Raw genomic sequence first — 22937 nt, forward strand, 5'->3', positions numbered from 1 at the left:
TGTCCCTTCATCACTGATGTGGACAGGTCTTCTACTGTGTGTTGTGGCTGTGGGTCCTTTTTGCTGCTAACACTCACTGGGTTCCAGTGTGCACTATGACGCCTCGTATGAGGTCAGAGAGAGGACAGCAGTCCTACTTCCCATTTTCCTTCACCCCCCCACTCCCCAAACAAGCACCACTACAGCAGACCAACTTAAGCTTTAGCTTCCCATAATGCACCTCTCTAGCCAACTGACCCCAAGGTCGGCAGCTGTCAATCTTAGCCTCAGCTGGCTCTACAGCTTCTGGACATTGACTGGAGGATGTGAGGGAGGCCTCTGAGAGGAGCCCCGGCTCTGCATATGGGATCATCTCTGTGCATTCATGGTGCCTAATTAAATTAGCAATCCTTCTCCTATTCTAATGCAAACCTCAGGTTGAATTGCCACCCTGAACGTGAGAGGAAAGGCCCCAGGCACTGATACCCGGACAAAGACAGCCAAAGTTGTACTTCATTCTAGCTGGCAGTCTGTGATGGTATCCATGTGGCAGGTGGATCGTAGCAACCCCTCCATCTTCTTGCTTGCTTTTGGGGTGGGATGGGGTGTGTTTGTGTGTGTCTGGGTGTTGGGGGGCGGGGGGGGGGGGGGGGGGTTACTGAGAAAGACTAGGTCACATGTGACAAACTGTATTCACCTTCATATTGCACTGATAAATGATTGCATGTACGTCTTAAAGGCATTAGAGCCTGAATATTTTACTCAGCAGACTATTAAAGTGTGTGTGTGTGTGTGTGTGTGTGTGTGTGTGTGTGTGTGTGTGTGTGTGTGTGTGTGTGTGTGTGTAAGTGAGAGGATGTAAGGTTTCACAGGTCGCCCTGTAGACGTGGAAGTGACTTTAGCTTGAGGGCTGCACAGTGTGCAGTGAGAGTGCAGGGTCACCTTTATCCTATCTGTCTGTGCCCAGAGCAGGGAAGGCAGTGGAAGGAGGTTGGGGTGGTGGTGGGGAGTTGTAGGACTCCCAACAGGCTGAACTGATTTCCTGTACAGGGTCATGCCCAGGACAGACTTGGAGGACAAGGGTTTAAGACCGCAGGGAGTAGCAAGCGGCACTAGTTGATGCTATTTTCTGCTATTTCAGTGTTTTTAACCAACACATACTTACATACATACATATCTGTCTGATTTACTCAGATTTGCACATAATGTGCTTATTTAATAATGGAAAAGTACAGTACTTGGTTTAAGGCTGGAATTTCAACATCTATTTTAGTCTAAAAGTAGGAGCTTTAAGTTCTTGAATGAATGGATCCTCCACAACACCAAGATTGATTAGCCAAGCCACAGCACACATGAATTTCTATATAGACCTAAAGAAGACCTTGATTCCTCAACAAATCTAACATACCCACACAATCCACTGCATCTTGTGCTCTCTTGATGCAATATTCATATAAACACTGTAACCTGGGGCAGCTCAGAGATCATAGCATGGTCCTTCTTCCTCTTGCCCACATTTCTGGAATGCATTTACTCAGCTGGGTCTGTGAAAGAGAGCTCTGCTGCCTCGGGCCACTGAGGGCATGCTTGTCATGAGATTTGAGGAGCATATATACGTGGCTGCAATGTGTACATCTTAAAACTTGTACACCTCTAACGGTGTTAAGAGGTTTTTAATGGTGGTCAGCCAGACAAGTAGGCAACTACACCTAAGCTTAAATTTATGAGGAGGAACACACTTAGAGTGTGGGAGGATAAAAGGTGGCACTGTGGTTGTGATTAACATGACAACTCGACTGACCCACACATGTTAATCTAAGTCATGTTACTCATAAATGTCATTATGCCTTATATCTAAGGTCACTAATCATTTTAAACTTTAAGGGGCTCTTCTCTTTAATACAAGCAGCATTGTCTTTGAGATTCGAGTCCAGAAAAAGTTTTGTTTTATTCCAGAAACACACTTTTTGTGAGAGAATGGGTAAAAGAGGGAGGTTATTTTTTTTTATCATCTGCTCACTCCATAATGGACAGTGATTGTTATTAATATATTTCTCATTGATTCATTTGGCGGATTTGTTTTTTGTTTTATTTCTTTTTACAGAAAGAATTGCAAGTTTTCTCAGATTTCTTTAATTTTTTTGTAGCTCACTTTGTGAGCAAATTTCTTTCTGCAGAGAATTCCCCACACTCAGCCGAAAGGTGGATACGCTGATACTGAAGAGCATAAACTGGAATTGTAGGAAGCTCATGTGGCCTCTCTGGCCAAATGGACCCTTGTTTACGCACTTGTCCATCACTGGAGCCGTGTGAGGCCTCAGGTATCCAGAGAGATGTCCCCAAACCCAACAGCACCATGGCAGAACCTGGTAAGTGCACAGTGTTTACATGAGGTTTGTCTAGATCAGAGATAAGGTGTTAATCAAAAAGCCTTTTCAGTTAATGCTGAGTCTGTTTCTGAGGATGTTTTCATCTAAAGGGCAAAAATGAAACATTGATCTAGTGCACAAAATATAATTTTATGACCTTATTTTTGATATCGCTGTTTTATAGTAGAAGACTCTTATTAAAGCCGATGTCACGTAGTTAACAGGACAAAAAGAAGAAAAAAACGCACAATCTAAGAATAAAATGGCATAATTAAAACTGTGTATCAGCAGGGAAATGTTATGAGCCTCATAACTATTGTTTTGTTTTTATTATTTCTTTCACTATTATTTAGCACAGCCGCATGAACTCGGCTTCATAGTTTAGAGGAGAACGACACACTGAAGACTCATGCACACACACATGCAACAAAGTTGGTATTTTGCATTTAATCTGTCTGACTTCTACGGTAACAATTACCGATATTTCGGCCGATTACTGTTTCAGAGATGGCTGCTTATTGAGGTGTTTTTTTTTCTTACTCCCATTTTGTAAGTGGATTAGAAATGTTCTTGCGGTTAAAAAAAGCATTTCATACCGCCTCTAAAATCTCGTCCTTTACAAACGAGCTCCTGGAAAGGATATGTACTCTTTAATATATATTTATAAATTTTTTTTGTCACCGACAGCGTATTTTTAACGAACACAATTTTATAATTTTCATGATCTATTAAAAAAAAGCAAAAACAAAAGAAATCAAAAGAAAACAAACAAAACAAAACCAAACAAAAAAAGGTTATCACAGTGGAAAAACCCCACTTTTAATGTTTTTATCAGTAATTACCTTATTTGATCATTTATAACAATTTTATCGTCCCAGCGACGTCGGAATTCATTTGAATGGACACCGCAGACACCAAAAGCAACACTAGGGCTTTTCCCCATTTGTTAAAAGTCATTTTAATATCACAAATAAAAGTCACAAAACAGCGAATACTATTGTTTTCTTTTATCTAAAAAGATATATATGTCACCTTTTCTGGTCACAGGACAAGTTTGTATATGTATCATCAATAGGATGTACAAAAAAAAGAAATAAAGAAAGAAAATAACGTTGCTACGTATTCAATACTTCATACCTGTTTTTCATATAGATCAGAATTATAATATATATAATTTTAATGCATATAACATATATATTAGAATGAAAAAAAAAGTTCAATGAAATAAAACACTAACGGGCAGAGTTATGGTATCCGCCATTTTTATCGTTATTATTATTATTATTATTATTTTATCTTGTCACTTTTCTGTGCGTAAACTGCACCGTCTGATGCCTGCCTCTCCTGTCTCGCTTGATTTCGTGATTAGGATCGTAACAGCATATGAAACAGAAATTAAATGCTTAATTGGAAGGACAGAAACCACACGTGATTGAATTTTTGGCGGATTATGTCAGACTTGTGGAGAAACGTTCTCTCTCTCCCCTACCTCGCTCCTTTTCTCTCTCTCTGTCTTGCTCTCTCTCTCTGTCTGTCTGTTTGTCTCTCGCACACACACACACACACACACACACACACACACACACACACACACACACACACACACACACACACACACACATGTGCGCGAGCGCGCGATCAGTCCCGGTTTCACGGGTCTTTGTTTCTGATCTGTTAAATCCCACCCACTTGACATGAACATAGAGGAGAAAAAAAATCTCTCACTCGGGCGCCCACGTTAACGGCACCCAGTTGCTGTTGTCGACACAGCCTGCTGGACCTGTAAGATGGAGACGGAGAGCTGTTTGCCTTTCTCTTCGCAGACCAGCAGGAGGACGCCAACAAACTCTCCGGGACTCGAGCACGGCGGCTCCAGCTCCTTTCTCCCCTGCGATGAGCTCCAGAAATCGCACCTTCCTCCGCCTTCTCTTCCACACCGTCTCAGCCTGAGAGGGGATCTCTACGCGACCGCAATGGGGAGGTTTGGTGATGCTGCGGTGGACTTTACGCACGGCGCTTCTCCAGCGAACCCGACCGGTTCACCGTCCAAACACAGCAAGTTCTTGGACAGTATCAACCAGGACCAGAAAGGGGTGGCAATAAGCGGCAAACCGTCGTTTTATGAGAACAACACGGACGGTGAGTTAAAGAGTTTTTGAGTGAACATTTACTGGAATTAGCCGCGTCTTAACTATCTCAGTTTTAACTAAAACAAAGTGCAGTAGCTTGATAGCGGGCTTTGGATCAAATAAGAATCATTAAAAGTACTTTACGTTTGATTTGCCCCACCCCCTTTTTAAATTTTTTGTAACTTAGGTTTTTCTAAAGAAAATGCTCGCCATCATTCACTTGGCAACTGGTTGAAAAAAATAAGTAAATGGGAAAATCAAATATGGAAATCATTTTACACTTTTTTTTCTGGTTATTCAATTCAGTGGATCCTTTTTACAAATAATTTTTAGTATGCTGCATTTTGTGTACTTTTCATATAGTAATAAAAATAAAACAAAAGTGCATTTATGCAAAGAAAAGTGTGGTTGCAATAAAAATGTCACCAAGTTTTCTTTTTTCACTTAACAGTCCTTGATGTGAAGTTACAGAGGTTAAAGGTCAGCCTAACAGCAAGTTGGGTGTGTCATTAGACTACTACTCTTCTTTTCAGGCCAGCACTCAGCTTGGTATCTCTGTGTTTTTGCAGACGCTCACGCTTTCAGTTTCTCCTTCTTTTGCAGACTTTTTGGTCACACAAAACAGAACTGACTTTGTTTTGCAAGCACGGAGTTGCACAAATGTCAGACACGATCGCCCACAAATGTCCATCTTGGGAAGGAAAGCAACCGCTGTATATGTTGAACTGAAGCCTGAAGAAATTATGTGGTCTTTCACTTGTTTATTGGTGCTGATGATTCTGCAAAGCAGCAGAGGATATCAGCCCCGATAAGCTTCTCGGTATATCAGTGTCCAGAATAATATACATTAGTTTCATTCAAGTTAATGCCAAAGACAGCGAACACATTCATTAAATTTTCTTTTGCACAATTATTACTTATGATAACACGATAATATCAGCCGGCTTCTTTCGAAATTAACTTTTATTTTAATTCTTGCTCAAGGAAAATGAGGTGTGCGTGCTTCCCCTTTTCCTTTTCTGTCTTTATCTTGTGCGCGCACACAGACATGCGCAAGATTTCCACTCATAACTACTTAAATAGTTTGATTTATTTTGCAGTTTAATGCTTATTGGTGCGAGTGTGTAAACCAGCGCATGTACGTGCAGAACACGTGCGCGCGCGTGTGTGTGTTCTTACGTTTTCTCTTTTAAACTTTCAAAAGCAGACGCGTCTTCCTGTTTCGTCTGCAGTGAGAGGAAAGTTTAACGTAAAAAAACCCAAAACTTTTTTACATTGGTTTGTAATATTTTCTAGTTTTTCGCAATCAGCTATATTCTACTATAAAAGTTGAAAAAAATTAGAACGGTCAGATTTTAACTCAGTTATGGTGATTAGCCGATCTGTGGCTTTATCGTCGGGCACTAAAAGATTAAAATTTTAAAAATACTATATAGAAAAAACCCAACGATTCTGAAATGCAAAAGCAGTCCTTTATTTTTGCTTTTCTTTCTTTCATTTGTTATTTGGGAAGATGTAAATTCTTTTGGTGAAAAGAGAAAAATTCAGTTTTAATGATTGCACGTTGTTTTTGTATTTATTAGACTCATCTTCGTTGACACTCATTTTCTTTACGTCTGTTTGTTTGTGTTTGTGACTGTGGCGTAGCTGCCACAGTTGAGTTTTTTTAGATAAACTGCATGCACAGGCTTAATATTTCTTTTATTATTCCTATTTTACTCCTCAGAAATATGCCACACATACCTTCATTTTTTTCCAATCATGTTTAACCTTCTTATACTCCACAGATACCATGTGCTATAATAACTTAATATTTTAACTGTGCAACTTAATAACTTACTACACCAATCACGGCTAATAAATATTCTTTATTCAGAACTGAACAAATTCAGAATATTTTAAAACCTCGGAGTAACATTTTGTCCAAATTTAAGACAAATTTAAAACATTAAAATCCATAGCAAAATGCCTGGAAAAATGCCATTTAAATTTCCACAGTCGCAAAACAATAGCTCATCGTGCTCGCAGCATGATATTCCTGCCTTTTCATTTTGAACTTATCTCCTTTTTGCCTTTTCCTGCATTTCATATAGATCTCCAATTACACTTGAGTATAGTCATAGCAGATATGGGTGCTTGACAAGGTAAAAGCTCAATGCCCCCTTTTTTTTCCTGCAGTTGAGTATATTTTCAGCATGTGGTGTAAGGTTGGAACTAATGGACTTGAGGAAATTAATGTTGCAATAAAGAGTGTTCTCTGTTGGGCCCTATATTGAATTAAGAGCACAGCAAAGTAGTGTTTCAGCTGCCCAGAGTGAGTGAGTGCCTCCTGAAAGATGGAAAGTGGTTTTGTTTCGTAGCTCAGGGTTAAACATAATGAACTTGGACAACAACATCCAAACACTGCAGGAGGAGCCCTTTCCATGGTCTGTTAACAGGAAGGAAAGTAACGCTTTGAGATTTTCCCTCACTCCTGAATGTAAATGGCAGAATATATAGAATTAGTCCAAAACAATCATGTGCTTTAACAGATAAAAAAAATTGTGTTTCTCTTAGACTTTCTCTACATGCAATGTAAAGAGCCTGGGCGGGACTGTTGCTGTGTATTGCTGCTGTATAAATAACAGTTAATTCCTCTCTTCAGATATTTGTGACATATTTCAACAAGTTCCTATCAAGTGTAGGTGACCCTGAAAATGCCCTTTGTTCTGCATATTTTAATCAGCAGGTTAAAGTTTAGCCAGCTTTTTGAGTATTTTCTACCTAAATATGGCTCGTCTGGCTAATCGGAGTAAATCTGAATTTGTGTTGCTTGTGCATTTTCTCTGGCGGCTCACAGTTTTTAGTATAATTTGGGACTATTTTCTCAAACTGAGAAAATAGTCACATACATCACAGACAAAACTTTTGATGTGATACACAATTTGTGTTTATTTTAACTGCAGTGTGTTGGTTTTAAAATGTGTCCATGTGGGCCAAAGCTGTTTCCAGGTGAGCTGTGCTGGTTTAAAAAGGACTGCTCATCTCTATTTCTTTGCACAAGGGCCTGAAAAAGCTTTCAGCAACTTTGTATAAACTATGTGAAAAGAAAAAGGAAAGTACACAAAATCAACTCTTTCTGACCAACAGGTCATAAAGGCCAAAATGAGCAGCAGCAAGATAAACAAACCAGATCATTCATTATGTTTGCAGAGATTTGTACTTAAACAATTGTAAAATCTAAATAAAATTTGGCGTTCCATAAAAAGTCATTTAAGCTGTATCTTCAGGCAATGATAGTCTCAAATGATTAAATTTCAGTGTATATATTGATGCAGATGGACTTAGAAAAAACTGTTAGAATTTGTATATGATTTTATATTTTTTTAGTGGATGTGTAACTTTTCCTTTGCGTTTTCCTGCCTTGCTTCAGTTCGGGACAAAGACACTCCAAAAACCATGGGCTATCCTGGGATTGTCACGGACTGTTGTGGCAAGCTCAAAGAGCCAGGCAGTGGTTTACAAGGAGATTCTATCGCTGACTCCATTGACTTATCTGGCAAAAACAAGAAGCGACGTAATCGCACGACCTTCAGCACATTTCAACTGGAGGAGCTGGAGAAAGTGTTTCAAAAGACACACTACCCCGACGTGTACGCCCGGGAGCAGCTGGCGCTGCGGACGGAGCTCACTGAGGCTCGGGTTCAGGTATGCCAGGGCAACTCCATCACAGTTGACACCTTTTTTATTTTCTAAATGTAATCAGAAGAAAGTATGATGCCCTAACAAAAAGTTGTCTTCTGGAAATTTACTGTTATACTATTTTGTGTTATAATATATTTTATTTTTAAAAGGTTTGGTTCCAAAATCGCAGAGCCAAATGGAGGAAACGAGAACGCTATGGGAAGATCCAGGAGGTTCGCAACCATTTTGCTGCTACATATGACATTTCTCTTCTTCCTCGCCATGACGCATACCAGGTAGGCCAATGTAGCTCTCACATGGCATGCATGTTGTAGTCGTAAACTTAACATCATAAAACCTGCTGAGAGATTGCTTTTTGTTTTCACTGCACAGGACTGAACAATATTAAAACTTTTGCTGATATCATTCTAAATCTCTTCCTATCCAGATGCAGAGCAATCTGTGGCCGGGGGCAGCTTCAGGAGGAGGCGGTGGTTCGGGTGCAGGCTGTGTCCTAGGGGCTGACTCTATCTCCTCATCCTGCATGAGTCCGTACCCTCACCCCCACAGTAATCTGCAGGGCTTCATGGGCATGCCCACATCCTCCAGCCACCCGCACCATCACCATCACCCGCCTCACCATCCAGGCATCAACAGTCTCTATTCTCTCCACGGCTTCCCAGGAGGCCTCGGGTCGCCTTCCATCGAGGGCCCCGAGACCGAATACAAGCCAACAGGCCTGGTGGCGCTGAGGATGAAAGCCAAAGAACCAGGCAGCATTCTCTCCTGGCCAACATGACCATAATAATGCCAGCTCCCCATTATGCACTGACTGAGCCGCAGCACATTACAGTCGTCACCCATACACGATCCCAGATGTACATTTGTGGATTTGACTCGAATATTTCCTCCAAACATTTATATAAATCAACTTAGAGACGTGTTGCTATTCAGAACTGTTGGAACAGGCATTTTGCAAACAATAAGGCCAACTTGAGAATCTTGCACAAAACCCAACTTATTAATACAAACATTCTTGTTTCCAGTTCTTATTTTGTATCACAGTGCTGAGACCAAAGAGGAGAATTATTTAAGCATGTAAAAAATGTATCATATTAATCCCTTTTAATGTCTGTTGTGTTGTGCGTGAGTAATAAAGGGCTCCATGTAAATTTAACTGTCTTATTCAGCAGCAAACTATTTTGGGGAAGATGGATTTTCTTTTTCTTTCTTTTTTCAAAATGAACAAAAACCATCTCAGTTATAATTATTTTAGCCATGACTCTTTTGCAAAATAATAGCCATGTTTGCGATGCAAATATAACTGGCAATGTGGTTATGAGGTAAAAATACTTTACAGACTGTGGAGAAAAAAAAGGTTTCTGCTGTGCGGAAAGTGTACAGAGTGAATGTGCAGCCCGCTAGGCTTCACTTCAAGTTGCACTCCATGCATCAGGGGAAAGTGGCAGGTTCATAATGGAAAAACTAACCTGGTGACCACACTTCACTACTGATAATAAAGTAGATAACCACAGATGGTTATGTATTTGTCATGCATGTCCTACCATGTGAGGTGTTTAATCGATTACTGTGGCTCGCAGCATATTTTGTATGCTGAGGCCAGGTCAAGGTCAAATGTCTTCTGCATCCATGTGTACAAGCAGAATAGAACAGAATATACTCACATTATCCTGAATGCTGTCCTAATAATCGTTTTCAGAAAAATCTCCCCAAACAATTTATGTTATTGTCAAGGAAACATTGAATTGCACGGTACATCCCATATGGTGTGAATTACTAAATGCCAGTGCATTCATGTCAAACTGGCAAACATTTCAATCTGTGAGACTGATGTGAATTGAGAAAAAGAGTTTCACTGTGGGACAAAGCCCCGCCAAGCTGAACTCACTCCCCGGGAGTGTGCATGGCTTTCAGGGGAATATATTGGCTCCCCTTTGTCTTTGCCTGCTTCGGTTTGACAGCGATGCAGGGGCGGATTAGCTGCCTTCCCCTAAGTCTGTGCCGGAGTTTCCTGAGAGCCACTAACATGTGGTTCCAATAGAAGAATGCAGAAAGCCATCAGAAACACTTTCCACACCCACAGCTTCAAATTCCAGCCAGTCCCTGGGAGACGGCAGCTCTCACTGCAGTCACATAGTCCCCCTGATTAATTCCCAGATTAAGAGGAGAAGATAAGAAGACCTGTCAGAAGGGATAAGGGATTGAGGAGATTGCTGTGTTTAGGAAAGCTAGAGAAATAGCAGATGGTGGATCAGAGCTTAATTTTGATATTTATTTTTACAGTGTGAGCAGGTTAATCAAATCCACCCGTAAACAAAAGAGGAAGCTTGGTGGTTTAATGATTTTGATATTTTTATTCCTTAAAACAGTCAGAACAGCTGTAATAGATTAACTCAGGGGCTCATGATCATAGTTTGGCTTATTCTACTTCAAAAATGTCTCAGAGTGAACACACGGTGATGCCATTTCACTATAGGGGGCCATAGGTTTTCATCAAGCTCTCATTAAAGTTATCATGCTGTTGCATTGGCTTTGATCTGTGTTAAATCAATGTATCAGGATCCAAAGAGCCTCTATGAGTTTTTCAGAAAGAAATGAAAAATGATGAGTCATCGCTGCACAATGCTAGAGCTAATCATCACTCAGTATGTCAGGGTTGCTAGCTGTAGACTGTCACAAGAGCCTGGAAGCTAGTATACCCTCGGCCTCATTATTTGACTAAAAAAATATGATTTAAGGCTCATTAAAGTCTGTAAAGCTGACTGCTGGCCACTGCTCTGAGCTTTGATCTCAACAAGATTGATCTTGGCTTCAAGGTGTAGCTATTGAGACACAACAGATAAGCTACTTTTATTTAACATATCCCACTAAGGTAAACAAAGTAGTGCACTGTGTGATTGACTCGGTTTCAGCAGTTTGTCAAGGCTGCTTCCAAAATTTTATCGCTAGGAAAAATGTTTTGGCAGTCCATTCGAGAAAATCAAATATTCAGAATATAAAATGTTTGTGCCGAAGTGCAAACAGCAGTGCTTGATTTGAGCCAAAGCATGACTTGTAAAAAATGGGGAAATACTGTGAGACATTAAAGAGCAGACATTAGTAGGTTGTGATGCTTTCAACTTAAAAACTAAAGTGTTTTAATCGTCTCCATGAAAAGGCTGTAATATCTACTGCTACATGTGGCCTACACTGTAGCAGATATTAGTCAATATCAGCAGCTTGATTTGCTCGTATAGTTGCCAGGAAAGGCCCTTTCCGCTCAACGCTAAGGGGAGTGGGCTGCTGCACTTTCTGTTCAATACTGCCATCTTGTGGTATTGGATCTAATTGAAGATAAAAGGATTATCTGCTGGCCCCGACACCATAATTAAGTCTCACCTCCCGGGAAAAACGAAATGAATAATATTCTTACAAAACCTGCCCACAGTATTATGCTACAGTTAACAGTGAATGGACAGCAGAAACTGGCGTTGTGATATAAGCAATAAGATTTATCTTAAGTCTTAAGGTGCAGCCATTTAGACCTAACAAATAGGCCACTTTTATTTAAATAAGTAGAATAGCATACAGCTCAACAAAATAAAAATATAATATGACAATGCAAGTGTCTTAATAAGGTAAAAGCTTTTCTGAAATTTCAAAGGAATACAAAATACAAATAAAGTAAAATGTACGTTTATATTTAAACAAACACAAACAATTTCGATAACTTATTTATTAGTTTTTTATTTTATACTCAATTTATTAAGAAAATATAAAAAATATAGTGCCTGCCGCTGGGTGATTGACGTGCGCTTTAAAGCTTCCCACCCACTTTCTAACCAATCAGAACGAAGGGGTGGGTCTTCGAGCTAATCTTTACAAAATGGCGACTGTTGTTGTTTTGCCGCAGGGTCAGTGAATAAACCTGTTTTTCACTTCAGTAAATTTCTGCATTAAATTGCAGAAAAAATCGCACCAAGGAAGAGCAAGTGTCCCGACGGTCGACACCGAGTGGGCCGAAATGAAAGGTAAAGAGCGGTCGCCGATTAAAAAACGCTCCCGGGCCCTGGACGATATTCGAGACAGGGGAGGATGCCATCCGACCAGCAAGAAAATGGGGGCTCTGTCCGTTTCCAGTGGGAGTAATAATGGAAACAGTTCGTCCAAAGGCGACGGCGGCTCGACAAGACGGAGTCTCCTCGGGGAAAAAAGAGACCGAGATTTCGACGGTCACAGCCGGACTGGAAATAATCACAGTTGTCAGTCTGCAGCTGCCGCCGCCGCTGCAGCGAGCTCCGTGGGCAAAAACCACAACCTGAGCCTGACGCTGGATTTAGCCTCACCAAGGACCACCTCTCGGGGTGAGCCGCGGTTGCAGCCACCCAGCACAGAGAGTGAGTACAAAACGCTTAAAATCAGCGACCTCGGCACTCAGCTTAGCGACGAGGACATCGAGGACGGACTCTTTCACGAATTTAAAAAATTTGGCGATGTGAGCGTCAAGATAGGTCGTAGCAACGACGAGCGGATAGCCTTCGTAAATTTTAGGAAGCCGGAGGACGCCAGAGCGGCTAAGCACGCCAGGGGACGGCTGGTGCTGTACGACCGGCCGCTGAAAATCGAGGCGGTCTACATCAACCGGAGGAGAAGTCGGTCTCCGGTGGAGAGAGACGTGTACGGTGCGGCTCAAAGCCACAGACATTTGCAGAGACCCCTCTCGCCCACCGGGCTGGGATATAGAGACTACCGGCTGCAGCAGCTAGCCTTGGGACGGCTTCCTCCACCCCCACCCCCACCTTTGCCGAGAGAACTGGAGCGGGATAGGGAGTTCGCTCTGTTTGAAGCCAGAGCACGCCCAGCCTTCATTGCAGAACGGGCAGCTTTCCGAGAAGAGGATTTTATTTCTCCAGAAGATGACCAAAGAGCTAACAGGACGTTGTTTTTAGGCAATCTGGATATAACTGTCACAGAAGCAGACCTCAGGAGGGCCTTTGACAGGTTTGGAGTCATAACAGAAGTGGACATTAAGAGACCAACACGGGGGCAAACCAGCACGTATGGATTTCTGAAATTTGAGAATCTTGACATGGCTCATCGTGCTAAGCTTAGCATGTCTGGTAAAATAGTGGGCCGCAATCCCATAAAAATAGGCTATGGGAAAGCAACACCAACCACGCGCCTGTGGGTGGGTGGTCTTGGACCTTGGGTTCCCTTAGCTGCCTTGGCAAGAGAGTTTGATCGCTTTGGCACTATAAGGACCATTGACTACAGAAAAGGGGACACTTGGGCCTATATTCAGTATGAAAGTTTAGATGCTGCACAAGCAGCATGCACACACATGAGAGGCTTCCCACTGGGAGGTCCAGAGAGAAGACTTAGAGTGGACTTTGCAGACACTGAACATCGTTATCAGCAGCAGTTCCTGCAGCCTCTCCCAATACCACCATTTGACATGGTGGCTGAGTCATTTGTCCACCGTGCCACACCTGAACCACTGAGGGTCAGGGAACGAACTCCACCGCCGCTTCACTTCAGGGAGAGAGAGCTGTTTCCTGGAACTGACTGGCCCAATCCTGCTATTCGCGAGCGAGTACGTGCCTCACCTTTTGAGCCTCTGGAGCATTTGGACCGTGAGAGGCGAACTCGTGAGCCCTGGTCTTTGGAAAGAGAGCTGCAGGGGCGAGAGCCTGCTCGAAAGCGGCGCATATTGGAGGACGGACGCCACATAGACCACTCCCCTGACAGCACTGAGAGGACAGTAAGACGCAGACGTGCTTCTCCAGATGCCAGTCCTGGAGGCAGCAGCAGAGATGGGGGGCGCTTTAGTGACTCAGAACGCCCCCTGCGGGGCGAGAGAGCCTCTCCTGCGACAGAACGCCACAGCAGCCTTGAAAGAAGCGTGTCAGACCGAAGGCCCAAAAGCCAGAGTCTGTCTGATAAGGGACTTTCAAGCAACATTATTTCAGCAGTTGGAGAGCGCAAGCGCAAGGCAATCGATGGTGGCAAAGGACCAGCCAAGAGAGAACGTTCTGAGAGCAGCTCAAAGGGAGGCCAGCCATCCAAGCTGGATGGCACCAAACTCAGTTTGGCCTGGCATGGTATGCTATTGTTGAAGAACAGCAACTTTCCAGCCAACATGCACCTGTTAGAGGGAGACCACAACGTCGCCAGCGACCTGCTTGTCGACAGCGCTACAGGAAGGCGAGTGAGCGAGCTAAAGATCACGCAGCGACTCCGGCTGGACCAGCCCAAGCTCGACGAGGTGTCTCGGCGCATCAAGGTGGCAGGTCCGGGCGGCTACGCAATCCTGTTGGCGGTTCCCGGCACCACAGAGGATGCATCTTCATCTGACCCTGCAGCTTCAACTCAGCGGCCGCTTCGCAACCTGGTGTCCTACCTCAACCAAAAACAAGCGGCTGGAGTCATCAGCCTGCCTGTGGGAGGAAGCAGAGATAAAGACAACACAGGGGTTCTTCATGCTTTCCCTCCCTGTGATTTCTCCCAGCAGTTCCTGGATTCCTCTGCCAAAGCTCTGGCAAAAAGTGAAGAGGACTATCTAGTCATGATTGTGGTCCGCGGAGCATCTTAAAGAAACAAAACACACTAAATTCAAATGGAATTAAAAAAAAAAAAAAAAAAAAAAAAGGATCTGCTGTATGTCAGTAACTATTGCATGCTGTGTGTTCTGCATCATGGAGTACACTAGTATGGTTATTGAGTGTTATGTTACCATGTAAACCACTTAAAGGACAAACAGTGCCCCCCTGCAAAGCTAAAAGTATGTGTGTTTCTGAAGTTACTTTTCAGAGGTGTCAGTCACAATCATCAATCTGCAGTAATTTAGCCAAAATTCTGTAAAGCGGTTAAAGTTTAGTAAGCTTAATTTATGAACAGAGAAGTCATGCAGACTATATTTTTCTTTGTAGTTCATTTGCAGATTTAAAATGTTAGCCATCCAGGTCTGCAACAGAAAAAAGGAAAAAAGAAAAAGCAGGAGCGTTAGAAGTTTAAGAAGGGGACACAATAACAGCTCCATTTAAAATCGAACCACAAACTCTGTGTTGAAACCTCACCTTCCACAGGGTGCTAACAGTAACAGAAGAAGACATGTTTCTATTATAATGTCATGCATTAGACAAACAGGTGCTGTTATTGTGTCCTGATATTTGCACCAGGCTTTCAGAAAATACAATTTTTTTTTTCTTCAAAGCTTTGAATTACAGTGCAATAATATGTCTACTATTACCACTTTTTGATGAAGGGAGACAAACGCGATTTGAATTGTTTTTCTTTTCTTTTTTTGTGTTAGAGGGTCGGTGAACTATCTCTGGTTACATTTCAAGGTCAAAACATGTTGCACAATTTTTCTCTCACCCACCACATTACAGCGTTGTCCCATCTCTCATTTATTTTCATCCTTAACAAAAAGTCAGGCAAATGAAGTGTGGTTCACTGAGGAAGAGTTGTGCAATGCCTTTTAAGTGTTACGATGCTCATGCTTGTCTGTCGCTGTGGATTTTGAAAACTGGAAAACATTGTGAAGGTCAGCAGATTCAACTTTCCTAGATACAGCTCAGTTTAATTGCATTAGAAATTCAGTTTGGAACGAAAGTACAGATTATGTTCAGGCTTGTTGTTTGGGTTTAGGTGTATTTGTCTTGTACTCCTCTGAATTGGAACGCCAAAATTGCAAGATAGACAATGAACTCAGTGTGAGTCCACTGGTAAAGCTAAATGGTCATGTCAACTCTGTATGAAATGCTGAATACTAACAGAATTTATTTTCAAGGGAACAGCCCATTACACATAGCGTAGTTTAAAAAACAAAACAAAAAAACAGCTACTAACATTTTTTTTTTTTTTCACAAAATATTTTATTTTGTGCATCCCTGTCTTTAGAAATGGTTGTGAAAATGTGAACTATGAAAAAGTATAATAGTAATGGATAAAAAGCTTAGAGGATTTTGTGTTGATTTGACAGACTGCTTCATTTATTTACCCTAAAACCAGTAGGTCCTTCAATAATAATAATATTAAATATGCCAGTACAAACCTAATATTTGTACAGTAAGTAGGTCTGTGCAATTTTATAGTTTTAGAGGTATCTTAACAGTTAATGTTGATTTTATTTTAGCAGTCTAAATTTGACAGTATTTCACTCACGCTTGCCAACATTTATTTATTTTTCCCCAAGGCCTACCCTGTTTTGTTTTGCCAGTGTAGTTTTGCCATGTAGTAGTAACCTGCCATGCACTATAATTTGCTGAATTTGGTTTAATATGTATTGAAAACATTTATATGTGGGGGGGGGGAAAAAGAAAAGAAAATTGTTGTATATGTGAACATCACACCCACTGCGGCTTTGGACTCTTGAGGAGACGAGCACAGAGCTGAAAACCTCTGCAGAGAAGGCACCCTGGTGGTTGTGAGTCCTCACTGATGAGGCAGCTTTTAAGTTGTGTAGCCCATCTGCACCTGTGATGACTTCTGTTTAAAATGGAAAAATTGAGCAATGTACACTTTGATGTCATGGGGAAGGAAAATCCGTAGAGCCCATGCGAAGCTGTTCACATACCTGCAAGTGCATTTGGGCACTTAATGTGACCGATTATCAATAAATTGTTCATTTGAAGGGAAACATGTTTCTTCGATGGAAGTGAATTGAAGAAACGAGCTGCCCGTACCTTATTGTGTTTCGAAAAAGGAGTTGTCACTTGAAATTTTGTTTCTGCACACGAGAGGGGAGACGATTTGCAGTTTTAGCACCAGTGAAGAGAGACCCCCATTTCGAGTGAGGATTGCTGCTTACTTGCAGGCCAGTTCTGACCTCCTCAGTTGCCTAAATTACTTTCTCCCTCACAATTCCTGCTTATGTCCTCAACTGTTCCTGTTGGCATGCGAATGACTGATCAGGATCGAGGAGCCAGAGTCCAGTTTGCAGTGGCGGCACGTGCCAGTATCCTGTTGTCTCATGTTTCATGTGCAGTGTTCCTGGGTCTGAATACGAGGCGAGGGAAGCTCATCACCTCCGTCGCACACTCCACTCGGGAGATTGTGGGCGACGCCGCTCTGAAATTTCCATAGCATCTACAGTTCATGCTGTCACTCTCACTGCAGAGGCCAAGCTGAACCACTGGGCTGATTGTCTTTATTACACTTTGCCCAGTTATATGAGTTGATTTGACTAAATGTTTGTATCAGGGAAGAGGATTGGGCCAAACCTCAGCTAGGAATATTGTTTGTGTTCTCCTCTGATTGAACTCTCTCCGAGGAGACGAGTGAGGAAGCTCGTTTGCTTTTCTGAAGTCGTATGCCGTCATCACCCGAGGTCTGCTGCTGCTGCATGGAGCTGAAACACAAGCAGGCCTAATCCTTTACCCTTTTTTTGCATCGCTGGAAGGAATCTACGATGCACCTCACCACTTCCCCAAATTCATCTAGGAGACTTGTTTATTTTGACAATTCCCTTTTATAAGTTTAAGACCGCTGTAGACAAAAAAAGAGGAAAGAAAGCTTCCATTTCCCCCAACAACCTGTTATAGTCATGTTAGTGTGAAAGCAAATGCTGTGTTCTGTGCTGAGGATGAGCCCTTGCTTCACTAGAGAAACATTGCCATCTTGAGGACCACGGAGCACCTGCTTTCCTCTCTCACCATCTACCTGACACCATACAGAGCTGCTATCACTAAAACTGCTGTACAGAGACAGCACGATGGTGAGTAAGGTGACCGAGCGCTGCCTGCCAGGTCTGTATCGTTGGCTTTGGCAGCAGTGGTGAGTATTGAGTGTCAACACCTCACGTTTTCCAATAACAAATGGACAGCAGCACGGTGATTTTCATTACTGGGGTTATTTTTCTTTAATGACAATTGGCATGAATCCCAAAGGGCATGTAGGACAGAATGAGAATACAGTGCTGCGCTGACCGTCGCCAGTTTTAAGATTAAGCTAAATAAAAAGATAAACTGTCCCAAATGATCAACAATTGCAAATTAAAATTTAACAAATTATGTGGAAACATTTGCTTGTTAGGCTACTGCAACTGCCACACCTCTAGATCACGTACAAAATCCTGGGTATTGTTTCTGCAGCTTTCAGGTCAATATCATTCTTTCAGAGATCAATCATGTCACTGATTGTCAGGCACTAAAGGCAACACTAATATTGTGCTCTGTGAAGTTACTGGTATAAATTCAGTTATAAGGATCTCATTCTTTTATTGTGTGGCAAAAGATGGCTTTAAGCATTGGTGATAAATGAATGCATTATTGAACAAATCCTTTAGTATGAAATTTGAGGTGCTTTGAGTATGTATCAGTATGCTCATACGAGATTTAGAGACCTTTTTTTTTCACTCGACTGCATTTGTAACCTGTAGTTGCGGATTCCTGTGCAGATCTTAATTACTCTGACTAAATTACAAGTGAAACAACACTTTATTGATGTATAGGAATATAAAATAACTAAATGTAAGCCCCACCTTTACCAGTGAGATGCAGACACTAGTGAATGAGTAATTATAATCTGTATTTTATAATACTTGTTGTTAAATACTTCTTCCAAAATTGTTTCAAATCACTGTAGTTCCTTTTAAGAGTACTTTCTGTCATAGATAATATTAATGATTATGCATGCAGAAACCTTTAATTTATTATAGTCTCCAGTTAATAAAAACAAGCAAAATTAATTGATTGATTGCAGAGATCTAGTCCCAGATCCTCTAAATCCAACATAGAGCAGCTGAAGCTAGTAAAAATAAAAAGTCCAATCTGTGGTCAGAACTTCAGTGCGTGTTTTTTTGAGGCTGTGTAAATAGAAACGGAAACAGTGAGCTCAGATACTGTCAAATAGGACACTGTTTAATGGAAAGCAGAGTGCAGTAGTGTTATTAGGTATCACTGTACACTAATGTATCTTACAGGTCAGCAGCAAGATCATAGCTGGTAATGTTTTCTTCTGTTGTTGTTGTTTTTTAAATGTTCCCAATTATAGAAAAATCTACACAAATAGAAAGATTATTTAAATCACAGCTGTATAAAGTTTTTAACTTTTTGAGAGAAGGAATTCTGCAGATTCACACATTTCCAAGATTAGTTGTGGCATGAACCTTACACTGGGTGGTGGTCTAATAAGCTGCATCGGTTTCAGCAAATAAATTAACAGTTTTGGTAATTAACATAATATTTTTTTAAATGTTTCTGTAATGGTTAATCCATCAGTATGCACAAAATATTTTAATAGTTAAAATGTACCTGTTATTTTTATCCATGAATTCAAAAAATTAAGCACATGATGTTATTTTTTAACTTTTGATTAAGAAAAATTAGTTTTAGTGGTTGAATGTTATACTTGATTAATTTCTGACTTCTCAAATTTGGACATAAAAACATGAATTCAGTTTGTTAACAAAAACAAACAAGACATAATTTTTAAAAAACGTTTTTTAGACAGATTTCTAAAATATTTGTTTTCTCATTTTTTATCACGTGCAGTCAAAAATCTGTTAAGCACTGCATATCATCCAACTATACTGACTCTGGTTATAGTGTCACTACTTACATGATTTTGTGCAATCAATGTTTGCAAACACCTTTTTTGTACATAAGTATTTTTGCAAATAATCTGAAGCGAAGTATAACACTGTGAAATAAATCTCTAAGACCGAGGTACGATATGATATCCTTGTTAATACATTATTGTTAAAAGATGATCTGATTTGCTGTTATGGCCACAAAAACCACATATTCATACTTGCTTGTAGTATCCATGCTGACTGCAGTGTAGTTCGTTGTAGTGTTAAGCACCAATTTGTATATTAGCATTTTATGCTGGTGAGATTTCCTATTTCTTGATAAGTGTTTCTAATATAACTTTTTTCTTTTCTTTTTTTCACCTGACACACTTTAAAGTGTTAAATTTTGCAATCATTTTGCACCTTTTATGAGTGAAACCATGTTTGTATTTTTTTTTTTTTTTCCTCTCAGGGTTCAGCTGGACAGCTCTTTGTTCCCAGGATACTTGACACACCACCAGGTGTCATCTGCAGTAAGTACCCCGTATGTTGTGAGTAGCTGTAGCATGAAATCTGTGACAGCTGTAGATGAATATCTGGTATTTAGGAAAATGAGTGTAATTCTTATTTAGCACGTCCTGATAATGTGTCAATAAAACAAGTTTATTTGTTAAAACTTGTGTTTCTTGGCCTGGTGTTAGTTTGTCATCTGAATCACACAATAACAGACTGAGGTACACATCAGTTTATTACAGCTGACCTGCACACTGTTACAGCGCTTAAAAATGAACTCTACTGGCTTAGAACCAGAAATCTATGATTGGTTAACCATATCTCCTAAAGTCAATCAGTTAAAAAAAAAAATCCAGGAGTGAGAGTCAGGAATTTAAAATAAGTACCTTACCGAATAATGTGTTTGCTGCAACAAAAGCATCCAATCAAATGTCATCAAACGGCACATGGATATTGTTTAAGCGTACAGCTTCTTAACATATCCAGATAACTAGCAAGTAAAATGATCCCTAACCCAAATCTACCTTTAAAGCATCAAATACTTTTCATAAAAGATGCATTATAGTACAAAATAGTCAGTGGAACTAAATCACAAAAGCATACTGATGGTGAATGCAACTCGTGAGCCAAAAGAGCCTTTGTGCATGACTGCTGTTATAGAAACAATACAAAGAACCTCGCTCAGTATTGTGAAAAAGAGTTGAGGGGGAATAATTTGGTACTAATTGAGACAGCATTCTTTGAGCAAAAGCCTCATTCAGCCACACGAGGGCAGCAAAACAAAGCGCACGATTCAATTAAGACATTAAAAATAACTGAATAGTGGGTGGTCATAGTGGTTTAAAATACGCACATTTTTAACCAGCAATAAGCTTCAAGTTGAAGGTTTTTTCTAATGTGATCTTTGGCTGATATCAGAGGAAGTTAGTAAAAGATACATTACCTTGTAAGGCAAACAGTGGTGAAAAACAAGGAATCCACTGAAAACAAAGAACAAAACAAAACCCTCTCTACAATAAAAAAAAAAAAAAAAGATTTAAGACTCCCATGTACAAATACAATATCATTAGAAGTTGCATTGCCATTCACTGGCTGCCTGCAGGCACTGTAAAGACTGGGCAACAGTTTTAAACAGTCCACTTGTGGCACTGTGCATTTACATGGTCAACATTACACTATCAACACAGTTGGTCAGAGACATACAAGGACGTACAAGGATGACAAAATAACAAACAAAACAAGAACAAAATGCTGCTGTTCAGGGGAGCTCGTCGGCTCCATCGCTCCTCAGTCTAACTGCGACATAGAAAACACTGAAACCTTAACTGAACAACAGGCTTTCGGGAGCTGGTGATAGTTGCAGAGAAGGAAACATGTGTTTATGTGCGCATTTACCAAAGGAAAATCTCTCTCTCTGTGCATTTGCATAGAACAGCTCATGAGCGTGTGCTGACAAGTTAAAGATAACTGACATCTGAATGTTTGTCATCATCAGTGACCTAGAAAAGGAGAAAGTTGTTTCCTTATATAATTATAAACTACCTAAGGTTCTAATTTAATACATTTTTAAAAAATCTGAAGAAAATACTTCAGAAGATTGCAGCTGTAATCACTGTGTAAAAGATTAAAATATCCTATGTGATCAAAAAAGATGAAGTAAGTCTGAACTGTATTTGAAGCACCGAAAGGAGGTTAGGCGAACTCAAAGTGTTGCAACTGAATTCTCAGTTTACTGACCAGTAAAACAAGTTACTTCACAGGAGAAAGCAACTGAATAATAATTTGCAGTGTTACATAAGAAAGTTATAAGCAAATAGTGAGTGATTAAAGCGGTAAAAAATAAAATAAATTGAGGCACTAAAGATAGCTGAAGAGTACGGTGTGAAAGTATTAGGTGAGTAATGTCAGCAGCTGAATGTCGGTTAAAATAGTTCAATAGACATTTGAGTAGAATCAGTTAAAGTGTCAGCCTCCAGTGCTGAAAGCAGCCTAAATGTCAGTTAAAAATAAGGGACAAACATTTCAGCAGATGCATTTACTGCTAAAAGGAGCCGATGTGTAAAAGCTTTAAAAGGGCTACTTTGCATGACAACAGTGAAAGAGCTGGGGTAAGTGAACGCCCCACAAGCAGCTTGCGTTTCATGCAAACGTCCTGCAGCCCTTAAATGCTCAAGCTGTCTGAAGACCCTCCCACGGCACAATGCACACCCATGAAAACTCCTGGGCTCTAAAAAGCATAAAACTTCTCATGTGACTCCAGGAAAACCATGAAAGGTATGAAAAACTAAGCTAATGCCACCATTAGCATCTGTGCACAACTGAAAATAAGTATGAATGTGGTAAAAAAAAAAAAAAAATCCAGAGGTGACAGGCACAGCAGAACAATTTCTGTGGGGGGAAAAAACCTGAAAGCATGATGCTCAAACATCTGAGAAAAAGGTCAACAAGACTGAATTTTGTGTCATCATAAAAAGATGCTGAAATACTCAACGGACAAAAAAAGTGTTTGGAAAAATGAAGAATGCCACTGCGAGTCTCAAAGTGAGTACACCAGTAAACCACACGCCTACAATAATCAACTTAGCAAAGAGATACATTTTCTCGGTTAAACTGCAGAAGCAATGCAGGCTTTTTGGCTTCGTATTACAGATTATGTATTGTTTCACAGGCGCAGGCTGAAATAATACGGCAGCTCGGTATCTCGGCTATCTTGAGAGAATGTCATGCAGCATAATCACAAGCTGGCCCAAAGTGCATATCAGTGAGTAA

The 22937-nt window shown here is 40.7% G+C and overlaps 2 protein-coding genes across 2 annotated transcripts; both read left to right on the forward strand.

The window, feature by feature from the left end:
• The first annotated feature begins 1508 nt into the window (after nt 1-1508).
• Nucleotides 1509-9317, forward strand: alx3 (ALX homeobox 3). The gene is made up of 5 exons (XM_026154403.2): nt 1509-2348; nt 4172-4487; nt 7890-8164; nt 8311-8436; nt 8589-9317. The coding sequence occupies exons 1-5, from the start codon at nt 2313-2315 to the stop codon at nt 8937-8939; spliced, it is 1104 nt and encodes a 367-aa protein (XP_026010188.1). The 5' UTR covers nt 1509-2312; the 3' UTR covers nt 8940-9317.
• Nucleotides 9318-11875: 2558 nt separating this feature from the next.
• Nucleotides 11876-14788, forward strand: rbm15 (RNA binding motif protein 15). The gene has a single exon (XM_026154348.2). The coding sequence runs from the start codon at nt 12165-12167 to the stop codon at nt 14730-14732; it is 2568 nt and encodes an 855-aa protein (XP_026010133.1). The 5' UTR covers nt 11876-12164; the 3' UTR covers nt 14733-14788.
• The last annotated feature ends 8149 nt before the right edge of the window (nt 14789-22937 follow it).

Source organism: Astatotilapia calliptera, chromosome 20, assembly GCF_964374335.1.
Source record: "Astatotilapia calliptera chromosome 20, fAstCal68.1, whole genome shotgun sequence".
Classification (NCBI taxonomy): domain Eukaryota; kingdom Metazoa; phylum Chordata; class Actinopteri; order Cichliformes; family Cichlidae; genus Astatotilapia; species Astatotilapia calliptera.